At 39.9% G+C, this 26,695-nt stretch overlaps 1 protein-coding gene across 1 annotated transcript in view; it reads right to left on the bottom strand.

Moving 5' to 3' along the window:
- The window catches only part of LOC122549004 (neural-cadherin), a 260,162-nt gene that overhangs the window by 103,733 nt on the left and 129,734 nt on the right, over positions 1-26,695 (bottom strand). The window contains exons 5-9 of the mRNA XM_043688104.2: positions 19,752-19,863; positions 10,174-10,423; positions 8,181-8,323; positions 6,390-6,562; positions 4,804-4,972 (exon numbers count right to left, since the gene is read on the bottom strand). Of these exons, the coding sequence (XP_043544039.2) occupies positions 4,804-4,972; positions 6,390-6,562; positions 8,181-8,323; positions 10,174-10,423; positions 19,752-19,863 (847 nt within the window). The remainder of the gene's footprint in view (positions 1-4,803; positions 4,973-6,389; positions 6,563-8,180; positions 8,324-10,173; positions 10,424-19,751; positions 19,864-26,695) is intronic.

Raw genomic sequence — 26,695 nt, 5'->3', positions numbered from 1 at the left:
TCAGAGTCAAGTACTTGCAAGTATTACAGACTCGCTACAATTATTTTGAATTTCCATCCTTCTTCAATCAGTATATAAGTAGTATATTCTTTGAATTTGTCTAGAAGTGCTTTTCTGAAAGATTTAGTAGTTGTTGTTGCAGCTTTCAGGTAAATTATCTTTGTTGACATCACATTCCAAACTTTTATGTTAACAACTGATGCCAAATTGGTCAATTGGTTCACCTGATTGTTGGCGTATGACACTACGTCAAACCTTTGTCTCAAAAAATTGACTCAACCTGCATTTTGATCTTCTGAAATTGAAATAATATAATCAGGATCTTTGTAATCATTGTCAGAAACACCAGAGGATTTTATTCTTTTTAACCCTTCAGTGCACAAAAGCAACCGCAAGTTTGACAACTTGATGCTCTTTTGTCAATTATCTACTGATTCAGGAAGTAAAGATTGATGTGTTCTTTTAATAACTTAAATTCCAACAGAATGACAATGGTGTGCCAATCTAAGCTTGGATGTCTGTTTGCCACCTTTCTTTTGCGGTACTATACTCTCCAAAGTGCCAGTGTCAGAATCTGTATGCAGTATTAAGATTTTCTGTATTTTTTTGTTATGGCTTTCTTCTCTTTTTGCATTATTATTGTTGTTATCTCTTTATATGTTTCAGGCAGGTGCTGATTCATACCAAGAAAAGAAACAGTGATGATGTCAAGTATTTTTGTGCCATTTCAGGAAAAGAAAATGATGGAACGTGCCTATAGAGATTGGAGCCAGGCTGTTCTCATTGATTACGAGGTCATGTTTTAGTGAAGACTGATTTCTAAACTGCCTGATCCACAAGTCAATGTGTTTCACGTGTAACTTAGTTCTCAGGGAATTGTTGTGTCACTGGCTGGTTACAGCCTGTGTGTTACTCTTTTCTCCTTTACTTTGAGAAAAGGACATTGTTGATTTTGTGGCAGGGCTTAGCCCTTGCATTCTAGTTTTCTTTGTTCTAGATATTTGGACTGAGCCCTTGTGAGAAAATACATCTTGCCAGATGAGCTGATCCTGTAGGAAGGCCTAGCCCTGGGACTAGGCCTCTGTAAAGACTGAACACCTATGTGTGTGCTGGAAGGAGAGCAGTTGCTGCATCCTGGAGTTCGGGAGTAGACACTGCCTTCGGGAGTGGACCAAATCCCTTTATAATGGTGCTGTGTTCCAGTGAGTGGGCCTTGTTCTCTATGGATGGGCCAGGACTCTATGGAGACTGAACATCTGTGTTCTGTGGGGTGTACATTTGCTGCCTGCAGGAGTGGTCTTTGCCCTCAGTTGTGGACTCTTTTTAGCAATTGCCTCTTCAGTTTGGAGTGAACTCCATTTCTGACAATGCATTTTATATACTGGAGTGGACTCTGTTCCTGGGAATGGACTCTACATTTTGAAGACAACCGTTTATGGTAATGGACTGTGTGTACCAGAAAGGACTCTGTTTGTTGATAATCAACTCTGTCTTGTTGCTTATTGAGTTTATCACCTGCACTGTCTTGTGTGTCCCTGGGTCTGGCAGGCCTCACTGTGAGCTCGGAGGCTCATAGGTCGTCCTGAAAGCTGTTACCCTGAGAGCTGGAGGGCGGGTAGGCCGTCCTGTGAACCCGAAGGTGGGTAGGCTGCCCGAAAGCCGGTCTCCCCAAGAGCTGGAAGGTGGATAGGTCATTCTGAGTGCTGTCATCCTGAGAAGGGGTAATTGGGACAGGCTGTCCTAGAAATGGCTGTAAGGTGTGTCTGAGTGGCCGAGAGCCAAAAGGTGTGTAGGGGCAGGCTGAGATCCGGAAGGCTTATGGGCTGCCCTGCACGCTGTCATTCCAGGGAAGGGGATGGGCTGTCCTAGAGGTGGCTGGAAGGTTTGAAAGACGGTTAGGGAAGCCAGAAGGTGGGTAGGCTGTCCTGATTGCTGTCATCCTGGGGGGTTGGGGAAGGAGCACGAGCTGTCGTAGAGGTGGCCGGAAGCAGTGTTGGGGCGGACCGAGAGCTGGAAGAGGCATGGGGCGGACTGAGAACTGGAAGGGGCATGGGGTGGACCAAGAACTGGAAGGGGCATGGGTTGGACCAAGAGCCGGAAGGAAGGGGAATAGGAGCGGACCAAGAGCAAGAAGGGGCATGGGCTGACCGAGAGCCGGAAAGAGCATAGGGCAGGCTGTGTAAGAGTGGCAGAAAGGTGGGAGGGGTCTGTATTTAATGCACTGTCTTTCATGTAATTGGACTGTCTTATATGTTCTTGTCATTGTTACTGTTTTGTGATGTTTGAAACTGGGATTTGAGGTTTATCCTCATTTCCCTGAAAACTGGTTGAACGGTGGGGTTTGGGTCCTGGCTTTGCTGCTCCTCTCCCTTGTAAAATTGTTTCTTTGTATACAGCTGCTAATGTTAACTGTTTTGTATACTGTATTGTTTAATAAAATAAAAATAAACAGGAAAAAGAAAAAAATATAACCAGGAAATTTACAATGCAAGATGAAAACCATTTGTCAAATGAAAAGCTAGAATTGACATTTGTGGCACGCACTTAGAAATAATTAATTGAAAGAATGGACCAGTTTATGATTTAGTGCATCAGGAAGATATAACCAGGAGATTAGACTCTCCTCAGTTCAGGCAACTGACTCGGAACTGGCTGGTCACAGGGTGACTTGGTGACAGGGATACCGGCTTCTGTGCAGTTATTTCAATGCGTGTGTCTGGACACAGGTAAGGTGCCTTTTGTGTTTTAATTTTTCTTTTGTCGTTTTAAGTTGCATTTTGCTGTAGAATCAGTTTCTTAGATTGGAGCTGTTCTTTCAGCACTTTTTAACTGTCATTTTCTATTGGACCCCCAATGGCCTCTCTTTTCTTTTAAAGATAGTGTGTGTAGACCATAGACACTGGAACAGATATAGGAACAGTGGTAGGCCATTCAGCCCACTGAGTCTGTTCTGCAATTCATTGAGACCATGGCTGATCTGATAATTGTCAACTCCACCTTTATTTCTTTTCCCAAGACCCTTGGTTCCCTTCTAAACATTTTGAGCCAGCATAGAAATTCTGCTTGAGTATCAGGCCTAGACAGTGCTGTTGTTCTGTGTGATCATGTTGAAGTAATGGTTAGTTTTCATTGTGATGGCATTTTGGTATAAAACAGACAATACTTACAAAGGTTAACCAGTGGATGTACCTGTACTTGAACTGAACAGGCATTAGGATAACAGTTAAACTTACCTGGCCAATCTTTCAGTTGCTCTAAAATAAAGCAGCACGGTGACACAGTGTTAGCACTGCTGCCTCACAGGGACCCGGGTTCAATTCCTACCTCAGGCAACTGTCTGTCTGGAGTTTGAATATTTTCCCTGTGTCTGCATGGGTTTCCTCCGGATGCTCCGGTTTCCTCCCACAATCCAAAAGATGCGCAGGTTAGGTGAAATGGCCATACTAAATTGCCCGTAGTGTTAGGTGCATTAGTTAGGGAAATGGGTCTGGGTGGGTTGCTCTTCGGAGGGTAGGTGTGGAGTTGTTGGGCCAAAGGCCGTATTTCCACACTGTAGGGAATCTATCTAAATGATATCAATTAAGTGTGATCAGAAGTGCAGATGCAAAGATCCTACTTCTAAATGTGCAGGATAAACTATATCCTTCTGTAAGATCAGCATGTTTTCTTTATGGGTTCTGAAGAAGAGTCACTGGACCCGAAATATTGAACCTGCTTCCTCGCCAGATGCTGGGAGACCTGCTGAGTTTTTTCAGCAATTTGTGTTTTTGTTTCTCATTTCCAGTATCAGTAGCTCTTTAGTTTTATATTTTATTCACATGATTCTGTGACTTAAATAAGTTGCTGACTATAAAATAGTCCATACAAAGTCTCACGCTCTAAGACAAATACAAGACTTCTTTCTTTTTATAAAAGCAGTGATTTATCCCATTAAAACATCTGCATTTGCTGAACTACCCCATTGAATAACCAGAAATATTTTTCCAATGCTGTTCTAACAAATCAAATGGAAAATCTTTAATCCATGAGTCACTGGGATATTTTATTCAGCCAGAATATACATTTTACAAAGGAAATTCTCAAAATTCATGAATGACCTACCCAGGTAGAGTTCAGCAGCATTATTTTTGATAATACACAAATGTTTAAACAAATGAGCAAAAATTTGACTACAATTTTCTGTTACATTAATCATGATTTCAAGAAATTCTCATTTGGATTGGATAATTTGTTTTTAAATAAGATGAGCTCTTTTATTTCAGAGTATGCTGCCAATGACTAGATGGCTGTCAAAGTTGGCTGATACATTCATAGATTGATAGAAGTAGATCTGTGGCACATGACATGAAGCAGAGTCCAGGAAGGACCCACATTTAAGGTGGGTGAAGGAAAGAGTTAATTTCTGTGGACATGATCCATCTGTTATTGGAAGGATGAGACTTTAACAACACATCAGCAAATGAGTAAAATTCCTGGAATGAAAATTAAAGATATTGGCAATCTTTAGTTTTGGAATCTGGCTGGGAATCTTTTCCTCTTTTTCGTTCGATAGGAATTAGGCACAACCCTACACATGGTTTGATATTTGGCTCCTTGAGCCTCACAGCAAATTAATCCCCAAAGATTCACCTCCCATCCCAAACAGCCCACCCTGTCCTCTGATCATTTGAGTAACATAATCTTTATTCCTGGCAGTTACCACATTTCTGCACATGCTCAGTCACTGCTCTACCCAGAGGTGGCATTAGCAATAAGTGCAACCTTTGCGTTTTAATTGCAAAAGTTACTGAGCAGCATACTCACCAGTGTCTGGATTTATGTGAAAACCTGGAATAACTCCTTCACGAATCATGAGTCCATACTTCACCTGTCCATTTACACCCAGATCAGCATCATAGGCCCTGACCTGTAGTACAAATGTTCCAGGAGGCTGGTTTTCCAAGACACAGGCATCTTCACTGTATTTTAGACACTGAAATAAAATCAGAAATATAGTTGACTGTCCATCCAGTTATTTCCTAAACTCAACAAAGCTATCGTACAAAACCTCATAATTCTCATGTGACTGAGTAAAAATGAAATGACAGATTAAGCAATTAAAGCTGTGCTATGAGTAAAATTATGGGGTCAGTTTAAGGAACCAGTTTGCTTAATTTGATTTTCTTAAGTTAAGTAGTACTTTACTAATTCCACTGAACTATCCTTCATTTTAAAAAAAAGTTTCATTTACTTTCAAGTGATTTATTCATCTTCCTCTAGATCTGTCAAAGTGACAAATAATGGCAAATTGTAATGAGCATAACAGATATCTCAATTAGATTAGGCTGTAATAGGTGGGAATGTGCTTTGAAAATCAGGTAAATAACAGATGAGCATTCTGTAAGGCTTATTGATGTCTTATTAAAACTCTTGCTTTTGTACTCATTTCCATAGCTACCTTGGTGACTTTAAAAAATAAAGAACTATGGATGCTGGAAATCAGAAATAAAAACAGAAACTGCTGGAAAAACTCAGAACTGAGGAAGGGTCACTAGACCCGAAATGTTAATTATGCTTTCTTTCCACAATTGCTGTCAGATCAGCTGAGTTTCTCTAGCAATTTCTATTATTGTCCCTTTTGGCTTGTTTAGTATCACATTTTTTGACTAAAATTATTCATGTGTATTTAATATTGAACATTGCTGTTCTTATCACAGTGTAGCTATCAAGTGATTTTGTGAATTTAATTTATGATCTGTCTGTCCACCTCAGTTGGTAATATGAAAACTTACCTCTTGCAGTTTTAAATATGATTATTCTTAAACTTAAGTAAAAATATTCTTTGATTTTACTAAACCATGCCAATGAGGTCCTTGCCTGTTGGTCCTAGCACACTTGCTGCCTAGATCATGCCTGCTCTTTTGACATAGACAAGGTGGTTACCCCCACATGATCAATTCTTGTCAGGTACTGGAGGCTAGAATTGAGTCTGTATACCACCTCCCAAATAAGGATAAATAATCAAGTTATGTAGAAGAGTTTTTTTTCCCAGAAATATTCTTATTCATTTTTGAATTGTGATGAGTAATGTTCCATAGGAGAAGAGAACAGGCAGTAGATCAGGTCCCTAAAAGCTGTTCTGTAAGCACCTGACTCTGCTAATTAGAGCAGGGTGACCACACTCTCTGATTTCCAAGCCTTGTTGTAAAGAAGACTCTTTTATACTTACATACAGAAATATTAGATGTATTCAAAATCACTCCCATTCTGCAGAATACTTGGCCCAGAATTAATACACCATGTGAGATTTGTATTTATTGCTGAGAAACAATTTTTTTTTGCACCTCCCCTCCCCCAGTCCCTATACCAGTTAATTTAAATTGTTTCTAGATTTTGGAGGGAGCACATACCTCTGAAAACACAGGCTTATTGTTATTCACATCATTGATCCCCACAATGACTTGAGCAATGCTGCTGAGGGGTGTGGACCCTCCTGAGGTATTGTCATCTGTTGCTGTAATATTCAGCACATACTGAGGTCCTTGAAGCTTTGGCAGTGGACTTCTACGAAGTTTGATAATACCTGTCATTGAACAGAATACTATTGCAATTAATGACATTTCCCTGAATGCTTATGAGGTAAAATCATGTGATATTGTCCTGAGCCACAGGGACAATATTTAACGTAACACAGATGGTAAGGGATTGAAGTGCCAGTTTTCAACTTGAGAAACCCTAAAGAGCAGGTCTGTTTCAGCTCCTGCTGAACTTAATAGTAGCAGTTCCTCATTTCCAGAGAGTTCAGAGGTCTGAGTTGGTCAAAACTGGAGGCTGGTCAAAGTGTGTCAGAGACCAGAGTTGGGTGCAATGAGAAGAGGTGGGGTGAGTACAGAATGGAAAGGTCTGAAGGTGGGGAAAGAACTTGTTTGGTAACTGCAGGGGCAGGGGAGGGAAGGAGGAATCAGAAGCCACCCAGTTGGTGGGGGGGGGGGAGGGGAATGTTTGTTGCAGAGACGAGGTGAAAACTGGCTCAGCAAAAGGGTATGACTTGTGACAGCAGAATTCTTTGGGATAGTAGATTGGAAGGGTCTGGTGGGTTGATAAGGGGAGTTGGAGGGGAAGATCAGAGGCTAGAGATGGGAATGCAGCAGAGGGAGGGATGAGAGACATTTGTGGGCTATGATAGCATGGGTGTTAAGAGATTCATGTAAGATCATGGAACACTGGCTTGCTCTTGAGGTGTGGATTAGACCCAGAAATGGAGATTCTGATCATGGGACAGGGGTAACTATAGAGGGTGTGGGGAATCAGGTTAGCTTGGCTGGCATTCTTAGGGGAACTGCTTCCCCAGGTTCATTAGTAGTACTGGCAAAATGCCAGCATACATCCAGCATATACACAACATCTCTTCCAGCTTCCAGAACACATAACTGTTTAGCATCAAATTTAAAACTATGGTAAATTTGAAGCCTGTAGCTTCATTTTTAAATTGATCTTTTTTAAATCATTCACAGGATGAGGGCATCACTGGACAGGCCAACATTTATTGCTCATCCTGGAGGGAAGTTAAGAGTCAACCACATTGCTTTGGGTCTGGAGCCACATGTAGGCCAGAGCAGATAAGGATGTCAGTTTCCTTTGCTGAAGGACATTTGCAAACCAGATGGGTTTTTCTGACAATCAACAATGGATTCATGGTGATCATTAGACTCTTAGTTCCAAATGTTTTATTCAATTCAAATTCCACCATCTGATGTGTTGGGATTCAAACCTGGGTCTCCAGAACATTACCTCAGTCTCTGGATTAACAGAGCAGCAGTAATACCAGTAGGCCATTGCCTTCCCAGGCCATCCTGACCCAAGTCTTAACATTTTTGAAGAGGTTATAAATCAACTGGAGTCGACCAAGTAAAAGATGTCAGTGTGTACTGATGTTTAGTTTTTCAATGTATCAATCCTGAGATTGGGTGGAAACTTGTTCAGGCACTGGGGGGTCTCTCACATGCTGGTTGGAGAGCTTGGAAGCTATCTCTATTTGGGAAGGCCACTGAACTACAAGGCAATGAGTGGCAAGGGTACTTCTTTGACCACTTTCCTTATATGGGTCACTGTTGGACTTTCTTTAGAAGGCCTCTGTGACACACCTCGAAGATGTTGTTGCAGTTTGAGAAAACCTGGCCAAATATATTTGTACAGTTTACCTTTCTGATTGTCGAGATCAAAATTGTTGTCTTCGTTGCCACCTGAGATTGTATAGATAACACTGTCACCATCAGGATCCTTTGCATGAACTGTAGCAACCAGGCTGTTAGGTCCAGCATCCTCCGAAAGAAATGTCTTGTATCTGTATGTAAATAATAATAGAAGTTCATTCATGCTGAACAACGTTTGAAATAAATTAACTGCAGAAAAATGACAGGCCCAAAAATTCCAAAAACTCAGTGAGTGAAGGGAAAAAGAATAGCTTTAATGACTTCAAGACATTCTAAAGCATTTCACCTTGGAAGTGTAGCCACTACTGGAATGTCATAGAACTCCTACGGTGTGGAAACAGGCCATGTGGCCCAGTGAGTCCACACTGACCCTCTAAAGAGCGACCCACCCCCTTACCTTATCCTAGTAATTGTCACGGCTAATTCACCTGGTGCACATCCATGGACACTATGGGCAATTTAGCGTGGCCAATCCATCTAACCTATGTATCTTTGGACTGTGGGAGGAGACCAAAGCACCCAGAGGAAACCCACACAGACATTTGGAGAATGTATGCAAACTCCACACAGTCCCCTGAGGTTGGAATTGAACCTGGGTTCCTGGCACTGAGTCAGAGCACTAACCACTGAGTCACTGTGCCACCCCATGAGTGTTATTTTTCTAAGTTAGCACCTGAATTCAGATCCTGAGAATATGAGCCTGCATTATCACTTCAGTGATGTTACCACTATCCCTCTTCCCCTATAAATGAGACATGATGGCCAATTTGCATGCAGAAAGTTCTCTCAAACAACAAGATGATAAACAAATTTTTTAGCAATGTTGGCTCAAGACAATTATTGGCTGGGACATCAGAGAACTTGCCTGCTCTTCTATAAAACAGTACTACAGAAATCTTTCCATTCACTTGAGGGTAAACACAGCATTCATTTAATATTCTCATCTGAAAGGCAGCCCCTCAGGCAATGCTGCACTTCCCCAGAACTATGCTAAAATACCTGATGAGATTTTGTACATAGGGTTCTAGGGAGGGACTTAAACCCACAATCTTCTAACTCAAAGAGGAAAGCTAGAGCACACTGAAGAAGTATAGAAGTTGTTCCATCTCCTATTACAAATGCACCAGCAAATATTTCTTCACTTAAACCAAACAAACTGTGTGGTTTACTTTGAAGTATAGGCCCAAATGTTTGACTGCATGTGCAAATATGTTTCCAGCAAGTGAAATTCAGTCCATATTCTGCGATAAGAATATAAAGAAATGGGGAAAGCATTGAGTTAACATAGTAACATAGTAACTTTTCTTTCAACCCTATAACTTATGACCTGCACTTGATTATATTAACAAAGGTCACTTTTTGAGAAACATCTGCTTCTGATATTATCAGTTAAGAAAAGGGGGGGAACTGCTTGAATTATTTAAAGGGGAAAAAGAAGCATCACGGACATGCTTTATGTAGAAAGCAATTCTCTAAGTACTGTTTTAAAAAAAATTGAACAAATTTTCAGGAAATGCCATAAATTTTGTTATTGATGCTTCATTCCAGAGAGATTCAGAGCACTTTAAAGAAGTATAATATCAGAAGACTGTGCCCCACCTGAATATTTTTCCAGGAATGAGTGTTTTGGAACTGAAGGCTGTTTCAGAGCAAACTCAACTGGAAAAAGTCAGTTCTTTCAGTACCTTGTAACACCAAGTCTGTGGTTTTTTTTCCCCTAAATTGACTCCAGTTCAGAATGCAGATTATTTTGAAGCTCTGAACTTCTATAAAGCCCAAATGCATTTTTTTTTGTAAGTACAAACCAATAGTATGTTTCCAAGATGCAAAAACACTACTGTTTTTGTTTGAACAAAATAATTAAAATTAAGAGTATCCATCAGATATATTTTGGACCACAGGTATTTTCCCCCTTTCCGACTCACTTAACTTTTTTCTTTTCCTTACAGTAATAACATTACATGGAGAGACATTCACATACATGCTCTGTGAAAATACAGGGGCTTCATCATTGATGTTAGTCATCCTGATTCTCACTGATGCAGTTCCAGTTCGAGCGGGATGGCCTTTGTCTACAGCTGCAACAACAAATTCATACATGTGGTTTGGTCGCTCATAGTCCAACTGTTGCTTTGGGCTGATGAGTCCCTGAGGGGTAATGGTAAACTCTGCATCCTGGGAGAAGTAGGAAATCTCTGCATTGAGCCCAGTGTCACAATCCTGTGCCAGAACTGTGTAAGAATAAAGCAGAGTGCTTCAATTACTAAGGCAAGGAGAACAGTCACTTAAATACAATCAATTAGCAATAAATGAGAGTTAAAGCATACAATATTGAAAACTCCAGAAACTTGAAAAAATATAGCTAAACACATTTTGCAAATAGATAGTATGCAAGAACAACTGCAGCTGTCATTTTTATATAAGTCTGCTATGGTGCAAGATAAAGTTAGGAGTTTCACAAAAAGGGTAAGAAAATTTGGGAAGCCAAGCAGGAATTGGAAAATAGTTAAGGGAGATGACAAGGAGTGAGTATTTAACAGGCTTTTTTGAGATGGAGAAAAGTAAGCAAGCTGAAAAAGATTTCAGAAGATAACTCTGGAAAGCATTATCCTGACAACCCTTTGAATGTCTAGTTTATCCGATTAGTGAATGAGTGAGAATGGATAATTCGTGGACAGAGGTTTAAATCTGAAATTCTACATTTAGATATAATTTCCCTAAAGTTTTCCTGATCTCATACTCTTATTTAAGCAGAAGATAATTTTCCCTTGAAGAAGTACCTTTAAAAAGTACTTGGATGAACACTAACATTCAAGGCTATGGGCCCAGTGTGGGAGAAGTTGGATGCCTGCATATAGCAGTGTATGTTTGGTGGTACAGGCTCAAATGGCCAAAGTGCCTCTTCTGTACCATGTGTTTCTGAGAAATGACAAAAACATCTGAAATAAAATAAACCCTATTTGTTATACTGTCATTTTTATGATAGTGTATACTGTTGGTTATCAAAAAATATTGAAGAACATTCTATAGTGCAAGTCTTTCTGTGAATGAGTTTTTATAGATCCAAAACATCTTTACTACCACCTTGAAAATCCCAACACTTAACGGCAGTTAGAAATTATGCACATAGAAACCTCAAACATGACAGGATTCTATGATCTATGTTCTATGATCTTTGAAAAAAAGTCCTTCAACCTGTTTGTTACCAATTCTGTGACTTCTTTAGTTTTTTGAATATTACAAAAATATTTATGTCTTATGTAATTGTGCCATTGGGAATTGAATCAAGATTGCCCAAGTACATTTGATTTGAGTCCCTTATAATGAGTAGAAAAGGGAGAATGTTCATTCCTTCACTTATTTCCTTTAATTGTTCAGGTTGCTTCAGCACAAGTCTTTGGGATTGTTGTAGGCAAATAGTTTGTTAGCTCATCTTTTGCCATTAAAATAAATCAAACCTACAATTGTTAATGCTCTGGCAAGGAGGAGTTGCCAAAAACGTGACTGGTAAATTTCAAGAACATTGCGACCTAAATAGGAGTAGTGGACAATAAGGTCTATTCAACCCATTCCATCATTCAATATTATCATGACTGACTAAAAATTTGCCTATGCATCCTTAAATATAGAGAAGCATTGACAACCTAGGATACAGAATTTCAAATATTCATAGTCCTTTGAATGAAAAATCTCTCTTTGTTCTACTCTTAAATGATAGACCCCTTAACCTGACAGTCTCTCCAGCCAAGGGAAATGTTCTGTGTTTACCCTCTTAAGCCCCCTTCAAAACCTTGTATGCTTAAATGTGATCATTTCTCATTCTTTTGAACTCAGACTCAATTTACTCAGCCCTTCATCATATGGCATCCCTGGAACTTTTCTAGGGAAACTAATGATCCTTTACTCTATCATTTCCATTACAACTATATTCTTCCCCAGATATGGGGACCAAACTGCAAACTTTCCAAATGTGGTCTTACTAAAGTACTGTACAATTTTAGCAATTCACCTTTGCTCAATTTTCTCCAATCTCTTGCAATAAAGACCAACATGCTTTCTGCTTCAATTGTTTTCTATACCTGTTTTCCTTGCACAAACGCATCCACATCTCTTTGAACACAAACTTACACATTTCACACCTTTTTAGATTGTCTCCTTTTCCATTCTGACTACCAAAGTGTGGAAAGGCCAGTGTTGGACTGGGGTGGACAAAGTCAGAAGTCACACGACACCAGGTTATAGTCATAGAGTCATAGAGATGCACAGCATAGAAACAGACTCTTCAGTCCAACTCATCCATGCTGACCAGATATCCTAACCCAATCTAGTCCCACCTGCCAGCACTCAGCCCATATTCCTCCAAACCCTTTCTATTCATATACCCCTCCAGATGCCTTTTAAATGTTGCAATTGTACCAGCCTCCACCACTTCCTCTGGCAGCTCATTCCATACACGTACCACCCTCTGCATGAAAAAGTTGCCCCTTAGGTGTCTTTTGTATCCTTCCCCTCTCACCCTAAAGCTTTGCCCTCAAGTTCTGGACTCCCCTAACCCAGGGAAAATACCTTGTCTATTTATCCTAGCCATGCCCCTCATGATTTTGTAAACGCCTATAAAGTCACCCCATAGCCTTTAGTTCAACAGGTTTATTTGAAATCACAAGTTTTTGGAAAGCTGCTCCTTCATCAAAGTGAATAAATATCACACTTCCCACATTATACTTGATTGACCATCTTGTTGAGCATTCCCATAAGCTTTCTATATCTATTTGCTGTCTCTTTATGTCATCAAAATAAATTTAATTCTCTCTAGCTTTGTAAATTCAGCAAATTCATTACTCTTTGTCAAAATTATTAATACAGATTGTAAATAGGAGGCCCCAGCAATAAACCTTGTTGTACTCCACCAGTTACAGCCCACCAGAAAATGTGCTGTTTATCCCTATTCATTACTTTCTGTCCTTCAATCAATTCTCCATCCATGCTGATAAATTACCTCCAATTCCTTTCGCCCTTATCCTTGCATTTTAATCCTTTGTGTGACACTTTACTGAATGCTTTCTGGAAATCCAAGTAGATGATGTTCTTTTATCTTCCCCAGTAGTCAGACCCTCAAACTCAAGTTTACTGATCACAAGTTTCCTTTTATAAAACCATGTTGACTTTGTCTGATCATCCAATTTTTTGAGTGCATTGTTGAGGCATCCTTAATAATAGATGTCAGCACTTTCTGAATGATTTCTGCGAGGTTAGTTGTCCTGTGTACTCTCTTTCTCCTTTTCTTGAATAGTACTTCACATTTGTTAACTTCTAATCCATTGTGACCATTCTGTAATCTAGGGAGTTTTGGAAAAGTGAAACCACTGCATCAAGTATTCTTTGAACCATTGTAAGTGTAATCTTTTAAACTAATACTATCTTTAGTTTTAGTATGTCATGGACAGATCTTTCTTGCTTTTTTTTTGTATTTTTGTTTGGATATTTTTCAAATTATTTATTTAAATGTTTCCTACTGTTTATTTACCATCATATCTTTTAGCTTACTTACTCACTCAGCCTGAGTTAGCTCTTCCCTCATAACTGCCATTGTTTAAGAGTCTTGTTTGAGATTGTCAAATTCACTTTCAAACTTAATATGGAATTCAATTGTATTGTGATTATTCTTTTCCAGCAGATCTTTTATGATGAAATTAATAATTGACTGTTCCATGATACACAAACTAGTGCTTGTCCCAACATTTCAACTGTATTCATTCTTGTTCTGTCATATACACATACACCTTTGTGTATCACCAAGTTTATCATTGGTGTAAAAAGCCACAATTAATATTAATGTGAGTTATAGTAGACTTATTGTCCATAAAAAACATTTTTACTACAGACTTATGCATAAGTATAAAGGAGTCGAAGAGTGTGGTGCTGGAAAAGCACGGGCAGTCAGGCAGTACCTGAAGAGCAAGGGAATCGAAGTTTCAAGCATAAGCCCTTCATCAGGAATGAGGCTTGCGGACCAAGGGGGCTGAGAGATAAATGGGAAGGGATTGGTGTGGGGCTAGGGGGAAGGTAGCTGGGAATGCGATAGTTAAATGAAGGTGATGGGCAGAGCGGATAGGTGGCAGGGAAGATGGACAGGTAGGACAGTTCATGAGGGTGGTACCGAGTTGGAAGGTTCAATCTGGGATAAGGAAACTGGTGAAATCCATATTGATCCCTTGTGGTTGGAGGGGCACAAGGTAGAAGATGAGGTGTTCTTCCTCCAGGCGTCGGATGGTTAGGGTTTGGCGGTGGAGGAGGCCCAGGACTTGCATGTCCTTGGCGGAGTGGGAGGGGGAGTTGAAGTATTCGGTTACAGGGCAGTGGGGTTGTTTAGTGTGTGTGTTCCAAAGATGTTCTCTGAAATGTTCCACAAGTTGGCGTCCTGTCTCCCCAATGTACACGAGACCACATCGGAAGCAATGGACACAGTAAATGACATGTGTGGAAGTACAGTTAAATCTCTGTCAGATGTGGAAGGATCCTTTGGGGTCTTGGACGGAGGTGAAGGGTGAGATGTAGGCACAAGTTTTGCCCCTCTTGAGGTAGCAAGGGAAGGTGCTGGGTGTTGAAGGTGGGTTGGTGTTGGGGGGTGCATGAACCTAACAAGAGAGTCATGGAGGGAATGGTTTCTCTGGAACACAGATAGGGTTGGGAATGGAAATATATCCCTGCTGGTGGGGTCTGTTTGTAGGTGGTGGAAACAACGGAGGATAATACGATGTATCCGGAGGCTGGTAGGGTGGAAGGGGAGGACCCGGTGGGAGGGGTTCTGTCCTTCTTGCAATTGGAGAGGTGGGGTTCAAGGGTGGAGGTGCAGGAAGTGGAGGAGATGCGCTGAAGGGCATCATTGACTACATGGGAGGTGAAATTGCGGTCTTTGAAGAAGGAAGCCATCTGGTGCGTTCTGTGGTGGAATTGGTCCTCCTGGGAACAGATGCGTCAGAGGTGGAAAAATTAGGAGTAAGAGAGAATGTTTTTACAGGAGGCAGGGTGGGAGGAAGGGTAGTCCAAGTCGCTGTGGGAGTCGGTGGGTTTGTCGTAAATGTCTGTGTTGAGTTGGTCGCCAAAAATGGAGATGGAGAGGTCCAGGAGTTGGAAGGAAGTATCCGAGATGGTCCAGGCTAACTTGAGGTCAGTGTGGTAGGTGTTGTGAAGTTGGTGAACTGTTCAACCTCCTTATGGAAGCATGAGGTGGTGCCGATACAGTCATTGATGTAGCGGAGGCAAAGGTGGGAAATGGCGCCGGTGTAGCAGAAGATGGACTGTTCCATGTACCTTCCAGCACCCAGCACCGTCTCCTGCCACCGCAAAAAATGCAACTACTGCACCCACACTTCCCCACTCACCTCCGTCCAAGGCCACAAAGGATGCATCCACAGAGATTTACCTATACTTCCACACACATCATTTACTGTGTCCGTTGCTCCTGATGTGGTCTCCTCTACATTGGGGAGACAGGACGCCAACTTGCAGAATGTTTCGGAGGACACCTCTGGGACATATGCACTAAACAACCCCACTCGATGGCTGAATACTTTAATTCCCCCTCCCACTCTGCCAAGGACATGCAAGTCTTGGGCCTCCTCCACCACCAAACCCTAAACATCCAACACATGGAGGAAGAATGCCTCATCTTCCACCTTGGGACCCTCCAACCACACAGGATCCATGTGGATTTCACCAGTTTCCTCAATTCGCCTCCCCCATCTTATCCCAGATCCAACCTTCCAACTCGGCACAGCCCTCTTGAACTGTCCATCTTCCTTCCCACTTTTCCGCTCCACCCATCACCTTCAGCCCCCACCTTCAGTTATCTATCACATTCCCAGCTACCTTGCCTCCAGCCCCAACCAGTCCCATATATCTGTCAGTCCCCTTGGTCTACAAGCCTCACTTCTGATGAAGGACTTATGCTTGAAACATTGATTCTCCTGCTCCTCGGATGCTGCCTGGCCTGCTGTGCTTTTCCAGCACCTCACTCTTCAACTCGAATCTCCAGCATCTGCAATCCTCACTTTCTCCTTAAGTTTAAATGAGCCAATTAATGTTTAGGTTTACTATAGCTTGACCCAGTATCTGCACCTAAATAGCTAATTTAAGCTAGAATGGTGGCAGTAATGTCTTATTTGGCTTCAGGATCTTATTTAAGGTCATGGATTATTTCTCCCACACTATAGGGAATGTAGCTCCATCAGTAACTCTGACATTTGTTTCATAACTTTGGTTGCCCTGGTTGTTTTATACAATCGAGCTGTCTTGCTAGGCTAATTCAAGTGTAATCCTCCTGCTCTGTCATGCTGCCCTGGTTCAGCACAAATTACCTCCAATTAAACATTAGGAAGATCATATCATTGAATTCAATCCCTGCCACAGATACTCTTCCATAATAACTAATGCCATCATTATCTCTGGCCGTTGTCTGAGGCTAAACTGGACTGTAGCAACCTTGACATTTTATTTGATCCTGAGATAAGCTTCTCACCTAATACAGGCTCCATCGTGAAGCCAGACTACTTCCATCTCGATATTGTCATCATTTTTGGCTCTTTGCACATGTGAATATTGGATAAGATCAAATGTTTACTATTTAGCTAGGCTAAATTTGCTGCTTTGATTATTGTAAGAGCGACCTCGGCAAAATATTAAAGCTACAGCTTTTGTTGCCTCTAGAATTTTAATACCAACAAGTACTCAGCTCTTAAACTGGAAGAAAATAAAATAATATATTTTAATTTGAAGAAGTCCACTCCTCCTCAGTCATTTAGGCATCATTATATTTGCCTGCGATTTCTTTCAAAACTTGGAACATCAATAGGTATTAATTCAGTACAATCTCTACCAGGCTAACATCCTAAAAAATCATAATGGAGTATTGTGAAACTTCAGACTTTCAATCCAATGGAATTCACTACAAATTTGGTAGGAATACACACCAATATCAGCATGGTGCTGGCACCAAACGTACTGTTTAACAGCAGAATTTAATGGACATTAAATTGGAACCTGATATGCCTTCAGTCGAGCTGGCAAGCTGTTTGGAAGCTTCAAAGTACAAGGAAATACTGCGACAAACATAGGACATCAGCTCATTAAACAAAGTTAGTTGGTGTGTATAACACTGTCAAATCTTCTCACTATTTCTCTCCTGCAGAGGTGGTTTACTTAGAACAATCTCACATTTCTGTCATGACATGAGTAATCTTTCATTAAATATTCCTTTTAAAGTATCAAGGAGGTTTAATTAAATGCACTTTGCTGGCTCTCCTTCTTTTAAAGCTCAAATCTCATTTATTTATAAATGAGTGAAGCATAACCAATGGAGTCACTGTTGACATTTCCACATCAAAAGTAACCTGAAAATAATCAAAGGAGAAACTGCCGTCAATACAAGCATTGCCAGGTTTTCCCCATTATTAAGAAGCCTCACTTCATTTTGCCTTTGACAAGATGGCAGCAATAAAAAGACAATGTTTTGCCCTTTGTTGATGGAATTGAGCGCCTTAATCTTACACACAAATAACGTTCAGCCCTAGCAGATGTGTCAACATTGAAAACAGCAAAATCAACAAGGATGCTGGAGATGGAGGTCGAAGTAATGAGCTTGGATGAGATTTCAACAGCAGTCTCATTCCACATGCAACTCCAACGTTCCTCTAATGAAAACACTGTTCCAGGCTCCACTCAGTTCCGGTTGGGACTGGATCCAGCATATGCCATAATATTTTAAACACACCCTGGGTATATTTGTTTTTTCTTCACTACTACTTCAAATTTAGTCTAATCAAGCAGGCATTTTTATCCAGAGGGGAAAGATTAGACTAAATCTGAATCTTAGTTTTAATTTTTGTTGCCTTAACTCTAGTAAATCTTATAAATTATTTAATTAAGATAAAATTATTTATACAATACTGAGTCAATTTAATATTGACCTATTTTGACACTTTCCCTTGTGTATTTGAAGTGTCTGAATTTCATTAATGACTTTGTTTGAAGTCACCATTCACAATACAATACCAATGCTATAGTTTAATCTTGTGAATGAGCTGTTTTCTCCCAGTTGTGATTATTTTCAACATTGCTGCAAAAAAAATCTCAACTTGGAAGGTTTTGCAATTCATACATATTGGAAACTGCTAAGGTTTGTCTCAATGCCAAATTTTGTTTATGCATCATAGACACAATGTGTTCTGGGAAATTGGATGTGTGTAACTGAAGAACTAGCACTGGGGCAATCCTCATGGTGACTATGAAGCCAGTGTGTAATTCACCCAATGTCTTTAATAGAATCATTGAATCCTTACAGTGTGGATGCAGACCATTCAACCCATCAAGTCAACACTGACCCTCTGAACAGCATCTCACCCAGACCCATCCCCCTCCCCTGTAAACCTGCATTTTCCATAGTTAATCTACCTAGCATGCATATCCCTGGAAACTTTGGGCAATTTAGCATGGCCAATCCACCTAACCTACATGTCTTTGGACTGTGGGAGGAAACTGGAGCAAACCCGTGCAGACTTCACACAAACAATCACCCAATAGTGGGATTGAATCCAGGTCCCTGGCACTGAGGCACCAAGCCACCCCTCTTTGATGGCTTAATTATTGTGCACAAAGGCATGCATGCAATGTTTTACATTTGATGAATCTGAAATTCTTGGTTGACTGGAGCCCTCCCAATGCTATGGGGTTTCCATGTGTTGTAGCAACAGAAGTCACAGATTAATTCAGCCCATCATATACTGATTATCAGTTAATTCAATTTCCTTGCCCTATCACAATAGGTTTATTTTCCTCAAGTACCCATCTAATTTCCTTGTGAAATTATGTGTCTCTACTTTTACCATTCTCTTAGATAGCAACTTTAAGGTCTTTATCTGCATGAAATTAAGTTCTTCTTCACACCCCCTTGCATTTCTAATCCAAGGCCTTACATCTATGTTTTGTTTTCCTAGTACTATCTGTTAATATGTATAGCTTTTCTTTGTTTAACATATTTAAACCTGACACAATTTTATGCCCTATGGCAAATCTCCTCTTAATTTATTTTTCCCAATGGAGAACAATATTAGCTTCTTCAACTGAACACTGTAGTGAAAATCCCTCACCCCTAGCACAATTCTGATAAATCCCCTCCTTACCCTCTCAAAGACACTCACATCCTTCCTAAAGTGCAGTGAGCAGAACTGGGCAAAATATTCCAAGTTGTGGCTGAACCAAAACCTTCTAACTATATCAAGGAAGTATAATTACAGCCATAACTGACTTTAACCGTTGCCAACTGACAATAGTTTCAGCATATTGAATGTCACAGTAACAAATAATGGATAGGAGCTGCAGTTTACGTAGTGCACTCAAATCCTGCAGGGTATTTGACTCATCAATATTCTAAATCAGATGCAACAATGTGCAAAGATGCCAAGCTGATACCAAAGTGCATAAAACTTTAAGTATTCCATGCTAGGAATCAATATGTGCAGGAATAATCTGGCTTTTCTTTTAAAAGTGAAGCAGATGTACAACCTTGCAACAAAGAAGTGCCAATGGGAATGTTTTCAGGGACGTTGTCACGGCTGTAGATAGATTGCAGGAACTCAGGTGTACAGTCGTTTTCATCAGTGATATGAATTACTACCTGCAAAATAATTGGCAGAAAAGTAGGAATCAGAATTCCGTAGGATCAAAGTAGAATAGACTTTAGTTAATCTGAAACAATGACCTTGTACAATTGCTGTGGACGCATCACATTCAACAACAAAATAATAATGAAGATCAAAAGGCAATGCTCTCTCTCTCTCCAGATTTTCAATTCAAATACAACAAGGTGAATGAGAATTATAATAGAAATGCTGACAAATTAGCATATTAGATTTATATTAATGATAAAGAACCATGCCCTGAATATTATAACACCTCAGTTTGTGATAACAATATACTGTGGACCTTTTCAGGTACTGTGTATAATTTGATACATATGAAAATGAATTGAAACCGGAATCTATAATGATATTATTATATGTGATTCAGATGAACACTGTATTAATGGTAACACATGATGAATGGTCTGGAATTCCCACTGGCAATTGCTATTCGCAGTTAGCACACCTTAGGAAAAAGTAAGAATTTTTTACCTCCAAGGGCTGTTTCCCAACAGAATTTCCAGGTGGTGGATAATGAATAGATTAGTGTAGCTAATCATTTTATACAGCTGTACATGTATTGAATGCAAGTGAAGTATCCTAAATTAAAAACTCATTTGTCCATTTTAGGTAATGTTGCATCCATTTTCTTGATCAAAGATGTATGCATTAATAACCAGTTCAGTAAGGCAGAGGGCCATATCCAATCTGAATGACTATTTGAGCCATGGGTTGCCCTCATTGTTGCCTAAAATGAATACAATCCTGAATTTATTTCAAATCAGGATTACTATAAATTTTGCTCAAGTGTTGATTGCACTTCGCAAGTTCCAACTTATATTTCAAGATTTTGGGCAGCTTAACCAGCTGCATGTAAGATAGGCACTGGAAATCATGTTAAATAAAGACCCCCAGAAAGGCATTCAAATGTCACTTCTTTTGGTGCCAAAAAGAGAGGAATCTTCCTGGGTCCACAAAATAACTGCAGCCACTGAAGTCTCATATTCACATAATTCCACCCTGTATCACATCTCACCTCCCCAATCTACCCAGGATTGGCACAAGTGGAAATTATTAAGACCCTGCGAGCTGAGTTGTGTGAATTATTATGACAAGAGTCTGTGACAAATTTTGGGGAGTTCATGACAAATTTAGGAGAGTTCTTAGTGTCTCTGTTATGATGCACTCTATCAAAATTGTGGATTTTAACAAGTACAGAAGGCATCGTGTATCACATCTTGGTGAAAGTAGATCTCTATGTCAATGGATGTTTTGTTCTTGAATGTTCATGCTACTGAGGTAGGACACTGGGCATTATTTATGACGCCAATTTTTAATAAAGCTAATTATGCCATCTTATCATTTCTTATCTGTGGATAGGAACGGGTGAGGGAATTGTACATAAAAAGAGGGTGATAAAAGTAAGACTAGGGGGGAAAAAGTGGGAATTATACACAGCTCTTTGAAAGAGCTGGTGCACGTATGCGATGCTGAACATCTGGACTGAAAGATTTGATTGCCTCAGTGTTACTCCTGCACCCTTTCCCCACAGGCAGGAGGGGGTCGGATAGAATTAAACTCTAATGTTGCTAAGTGGGATCTCCAACCCGATTTTTTTTTAGACTCCGGTATTGTGCATCACGAAAGCCATATTTTGGAGAAACTTGACACTTCAATAACATTTTTCAAACAGTGTAATTTGGCACCTGATTTGACTTGAACTGCTGTCTGCCAGGCTTCCAACGGTCAGGAAGCCTGGCAGTGAAAGGAAGGCAGAATTTGCTAACTCCCGAAGATAAGTGCATTTTAAAATACCTTATTGTATGATAAAAAGAGCAGGTCTGTTCTCGTTGGCCTCTCAGAAAAACTTTGGAGATTCAGCTGCTAAAAGCAGTCTTTTGTTTGATAAGCACATTTTGGAAATGTTACTGTTTGGAGTCTGTCACTGATTGTTGAATGGATAATTATACTGCCCAGTGAGCCATGTGTATGTTCACTTTGTGATCTGTCATGAATTGCTGGTCTCAACCAGGAGACTAGTCGGGTTGCTACAATTGCCTTTGAGGTAAAAAAAAAATCAGAGACAACACTTGCTATCAATTGCGATCAGTGTTTCTATCATAAGAACATATACTTGTTTTTCGGGTGGCATAGTGGCTCAGTGGTTAGCACTGCTGCCTCACAGCACCAGGTTCCCAGGTTTGATTCCAGCCTCGGGTGACAGTCTGTGTGGAGTTTGCACTTTCTCCCCGTGTTTGCGCGGGTTTCTTCCCACAGGCCGGGTGAATTGATCATGCTAAATTGCCCATAGTGCTAGGTGCTTTAGTCAGAGGGAAATGGGTCTGGGTGGGTTACTCTTCGAAGGGTCGGTGAGGACTGGTTGGGCCGAAAGGCCTGTTTTCACTCTGTAGGGAATCTAATCTGATTTTACGGAATGGCAAAATAATCTTGTTAATTTGAGCAAGAAGTTGGTGACGCAAAGGCTTTTCCTTATTTTAATCATTACAGCAACTTTAAAATAAAGTTATCCAATGCAGGAGTTTCAATTAGCTGCCTTAGTGAGATCAGAGTTAACCATGCAGCCACAGCGAAATGCATTGGCTGCACTCACTCATTGGGCAATAGATCTTGATTGAAATGGCACCTTTAACATAAGTTATCCCAACCCACTTCAAATATGATTGAATCATATGAGGTGACATTAACGCTATGATGAAAGGATTGTTTGAAGAGATAGGTTTTAAAGTATCTCTACAGATGGGAATGAGAGGAAAGGAATTCTGAGTATAGGGGCTAAGTTGCGTGGATAAGATGAGCTGGAGTGGGCATGCTGGTGATAGGAGAGAACTTCAGAAAGATACAAGTTCAGGTCCAAGGCTAGGGCAAGACAGAAAAGACAAAAGCTATCGATTATATGGCCTCCACCTTGTGAACAAAGAAATCTATGTTATTATTCCAATTTTGTTGATGTCAGTGTCATGTTAATGGTTAATTGGTTAAGGCAGTGCAGAATCACCCACCATCTACTATAGCTCAACCTTAGTAGAGGAAAGGAAACTCTCATTGTTCAATATTGCAAGGAACTTCTTTGTCCATTGTTTTAATTGAAATGTTCCTTACAACAGCAATCAAAAAATTACCAGTTGACTTCTTTACTACATCCATCACGGATGTTGCTCAATGCAAGTTCAACCTTCCTGTGACCTAGTTAGTTGTTGTGAATCTCCTCTGTTACGCTCCCTCAGCCACCGGGTTTTTGCCAGAAGAACAGAGAGAAACTTCTGCATAAGTAGAGATTCCACCACACGTCTGGAGAAGTCATTGCAGGATCAAATCTAAGGACATTTCTGGGCACTATTCCAAATCAATCAGAAATGGTATTTAAACATTCAAACTAACGCCTTCTAGGAAATTCTATAAAATTGCATTTAATATGAAAGTACACTTCACACTATACATTATCCAATTTCAAAGGGACACATTGCAAGTAATGTGAACTACAAATATCTTAAGTCATTTATGTTGAATCATTTATGTTTTTCAAAATGTTTTTCAATTAAAATAAATTTGCCAACATACCCAAGAAGAGCATGATTCGCGACTGATATTTGTAAGCATGGTTCAAAAATCCTGTCCAGCTAACTTCTAACACTTTGCTTTTTTAAAGAATGCCTTTTGGCCATTCAAAGTAGGTGTCAATGCTCAATGGAGAAATGAGCCTTATATCTTTAAATCATATGCTCAGTACGCTGTGTGGGAGAAAGGTTGAAAGAAGAAAGAAATATTCCCAATGATCAGCTGCACCTTTAACAAACACTCATTTGCCCCTGGGCAGCATAAAGTAAAACTTCTGAGTGTGTTTTTGAGCGCTAAAAATATGTACTACTTTGTCACATGACATCTGCAAACTATATGTCTGTGAATAATAAAAATTGTTTTTTGTTTTACGATGAATTGCTGACTAAACAACAAAAGTCCCAATTTCAAATGTGTTACTATTGGAAATGTTGGACAGGGGCTGAAGCAAAAGAGATCTATTGGGTTGGATAAAATATAATTACATTGGAATTACTTGTACTTTTTACTTACTTTTATCCACTAATTCAAATTTCTCACTCGGAGGAAAGAGACTTAATCAAAATCATTGGGAACAAAAAAATTTATAGCACAAATGACAAATAATTTAATTAAAATTGGCTCAAAAAGTCTCAGCAACTCATTTAGTGCAACCATCAAGTGCTGGAGCATTTCACTACAGGATTACTGGCACTTTCATGTGTAGATTCCACAGATGGTATTAATATTGGAAGAAAGTGACTCTATTAATCAGTATCACAGCAGCTTGAAAGCAGGCTTTGACCAGCTCCAGGGTGATTCCTCTTATTAAGTCCCATCAGAGGCTTCACATTTGTTGGTTAGACAATTTACATCATCCTTCTGTGAAAACTACTTAAACCTGGCTCTCCGATTCTAACAGATATAGTCACTGCTAACACCCTAGATTGAAATTTAAAAGAAAGGGGAGTGGGTGCATTTCTTTCACAAACTTCATAGGAAGAAAAATTGAAGAAAGGGAACAGAATGTTGCTGTAGATTGCAGAGGATATTTGTCCCACTTAAAAAAAAAATTCTGCTCTTCCCTTAGGCTCTCACAGAAATAGTAACTCTGTTGTAATCATTGTCACAATCCTTTATATATTATATTCCAGATCTGTTCCAATGCAGAGGATATCTTTTCTTCGCCTGGTGCTACATTTTGTTGTGCTTTATTGCGGGAGTGAATTGTTTGCTTAGTAATGTGCTGAAGAATATATAGGAACAGGGTTATCAGTACAATTATACAAGCTTAAAATTTAAATCGAAGAATGTGGTGCAGGAATTTAAACATAAGCACATGCCTTTAAACGCTCCATCTCGGACTCTTCCCTTCACTTTATTGCACCATTTCTTAGAATATCTAAATACACATTCACAGCAACCTAATTCGTCCCAAGAAATTCCTGTGAGGATTGTATTTCATTCTCGTGCTTTTTTGATCTCCTTTCCATCTCCTCTGATGTCGCTGATAAGAATTCCTTTCACCTTAAAATAAGATTCTCTTCCACTGTGCCTGAAAGTTCCCTTGTTATTCTATCCCATTTCTTACACTTCCAGTTTCTTTTTCCTTCTGGAATCCTAATGTGTTCTCTTGTCTTAACATTCCATCCACCATCTTCCATATTAATCAAAACATTATCCATCATTTCTATTACTTTCAGCCCGATGCCACTACCAAACACATCTTTCTTTCCCCTTTTCTTTGTAAATATATTTATTAGCAAATTTTTTTAACTTTACAAACATATAAAATTACTGAAAAATACAATCAATAGCAAATATCAGTATAATAAAAAGAAAAAAAATACACAAATTACAATACAACTACTGTCTACTAACTACTAACCTACCCTATAATACAAAACAAACCGTAACACTGTGCAAAACAACACCAATAAATAAACAAATAACTAATAAATCAAAAAAGAAAGAAAAGCAAAACAAAAACAAAAACAAAAAAAACCCACAAAAGACAGACAGCTATGCTCGGCGCAAAGCTCGCAAACAAAGAAACGGGAGCATTGTATATATACCTGTATTAACTCAGGAGACCCCCTCCATGGCCCAGGGCTTGACAAACCTAACCATCCTGGTTAAACAAATCCCCTAGTTAAAATAACTGACAAATCTATATCCAAATAACTCAAGTACGGCTGCCATGTCTTATAAAAATGGTCTGTTGTGTGGTGCATCATGTTTGTAAAAAGGTCCATGGGAATATGCTCCATAATTAATTTCTGCCATTCCAGCAAGCCCGGCGAGTTCTCAGGCACCCAATTCATCGGAATATTCTTCCGTGCACAATATGCAAGAATATTAAATAGTTTCTTCCCATGCCCATCTAAAGATGGTAAATTTGGTAGACCTAAGAGAGATATTGGGTCTATTTTGACTTCAGTCCTCAATATCCTCCCAATAAACATGGAGCCTGTGACATGTCCAGAAGCAATGGGTAAGAGTCCCTACACTTATTTTACATTTGGGGCACACTGAAGATGCCCCTTTTTTAAACTTCACCAGACAGTCTGGTGCCAGATGAGCCCTGTGCTGAAGTTTTAACTGCGTAGCGCATATCCTATTACAGGTTGAGATCTTTCAAGCATGTTCTCCCATGTTTCAGAAGAGATCTCTGCTCCTAGCTCTTGCTCCCAGACCTCACATAACTGGTTAATATCATGCCAGGCCCTGCCACCCAGCAGGCAATAGAGGGCACTAACTGAAAGGGTGCTTGTGGAATGTCGCAACAACCTCTCTGTATCGGGCTCATAGGGCTTAGTGAGAAGTGTAGTCTTCTTCTAGATGAAATCCCTAACCCGAAAAAATCAGAAAAGATCTCTGCTGGGCAACCTGCATTTGTGACTCAGTTGCTCAAAAGACATCATAACCTCCCCTTCAAACAAGTCTCCCAAACTAGAAACTCCTCATGCAGCCCATAGTTTGAACCCTGAGTCCATCATCCTTGGTCAGAATCCTGGCATGCCAACTATAGGTGTAAGTGGTGAAGTCTTGGATAAACAACCCTCCCTCTGATGCATTGCCCTCCATGCCTTGGCTGTACTAATGACAATGGGGTTCTGGCAGTGGTCCATAATTGTCCTCATCTTATCCATGAACAACAGGTTAATAAGAGGACACTTTGCTTGGGAGGCCTCAATATCCAGCCATATTGAGTTTGGATCGTTACCTACACAATCACAGACAAAGGACACCAGGGAACTCAATTGATACCTC

Source organism: Chiloscyllium plagiosum, unplaced genomic scaffold (genome assembly GCF_037043375.1).
Source record: "Chiloscyllium plagiosum isolate Xiang-an unplaced genomic scaffold, Cpla_swu_hap1 HiC_scaffold_4, whole genome shotgun sequence".
In the NCBI taxonomy this organism is placed as follows: domain Eukaryota; kingdom Metazoa; phylum Chordata; class Chondrichthyes; order Orectolobiformes; family Hemiscylliidae; genus Chiloscyllium; species Chiloscyllium plagiosum.
This window is presented reverse-complemented; position numbering and strand designations above follow the sequence as displayed.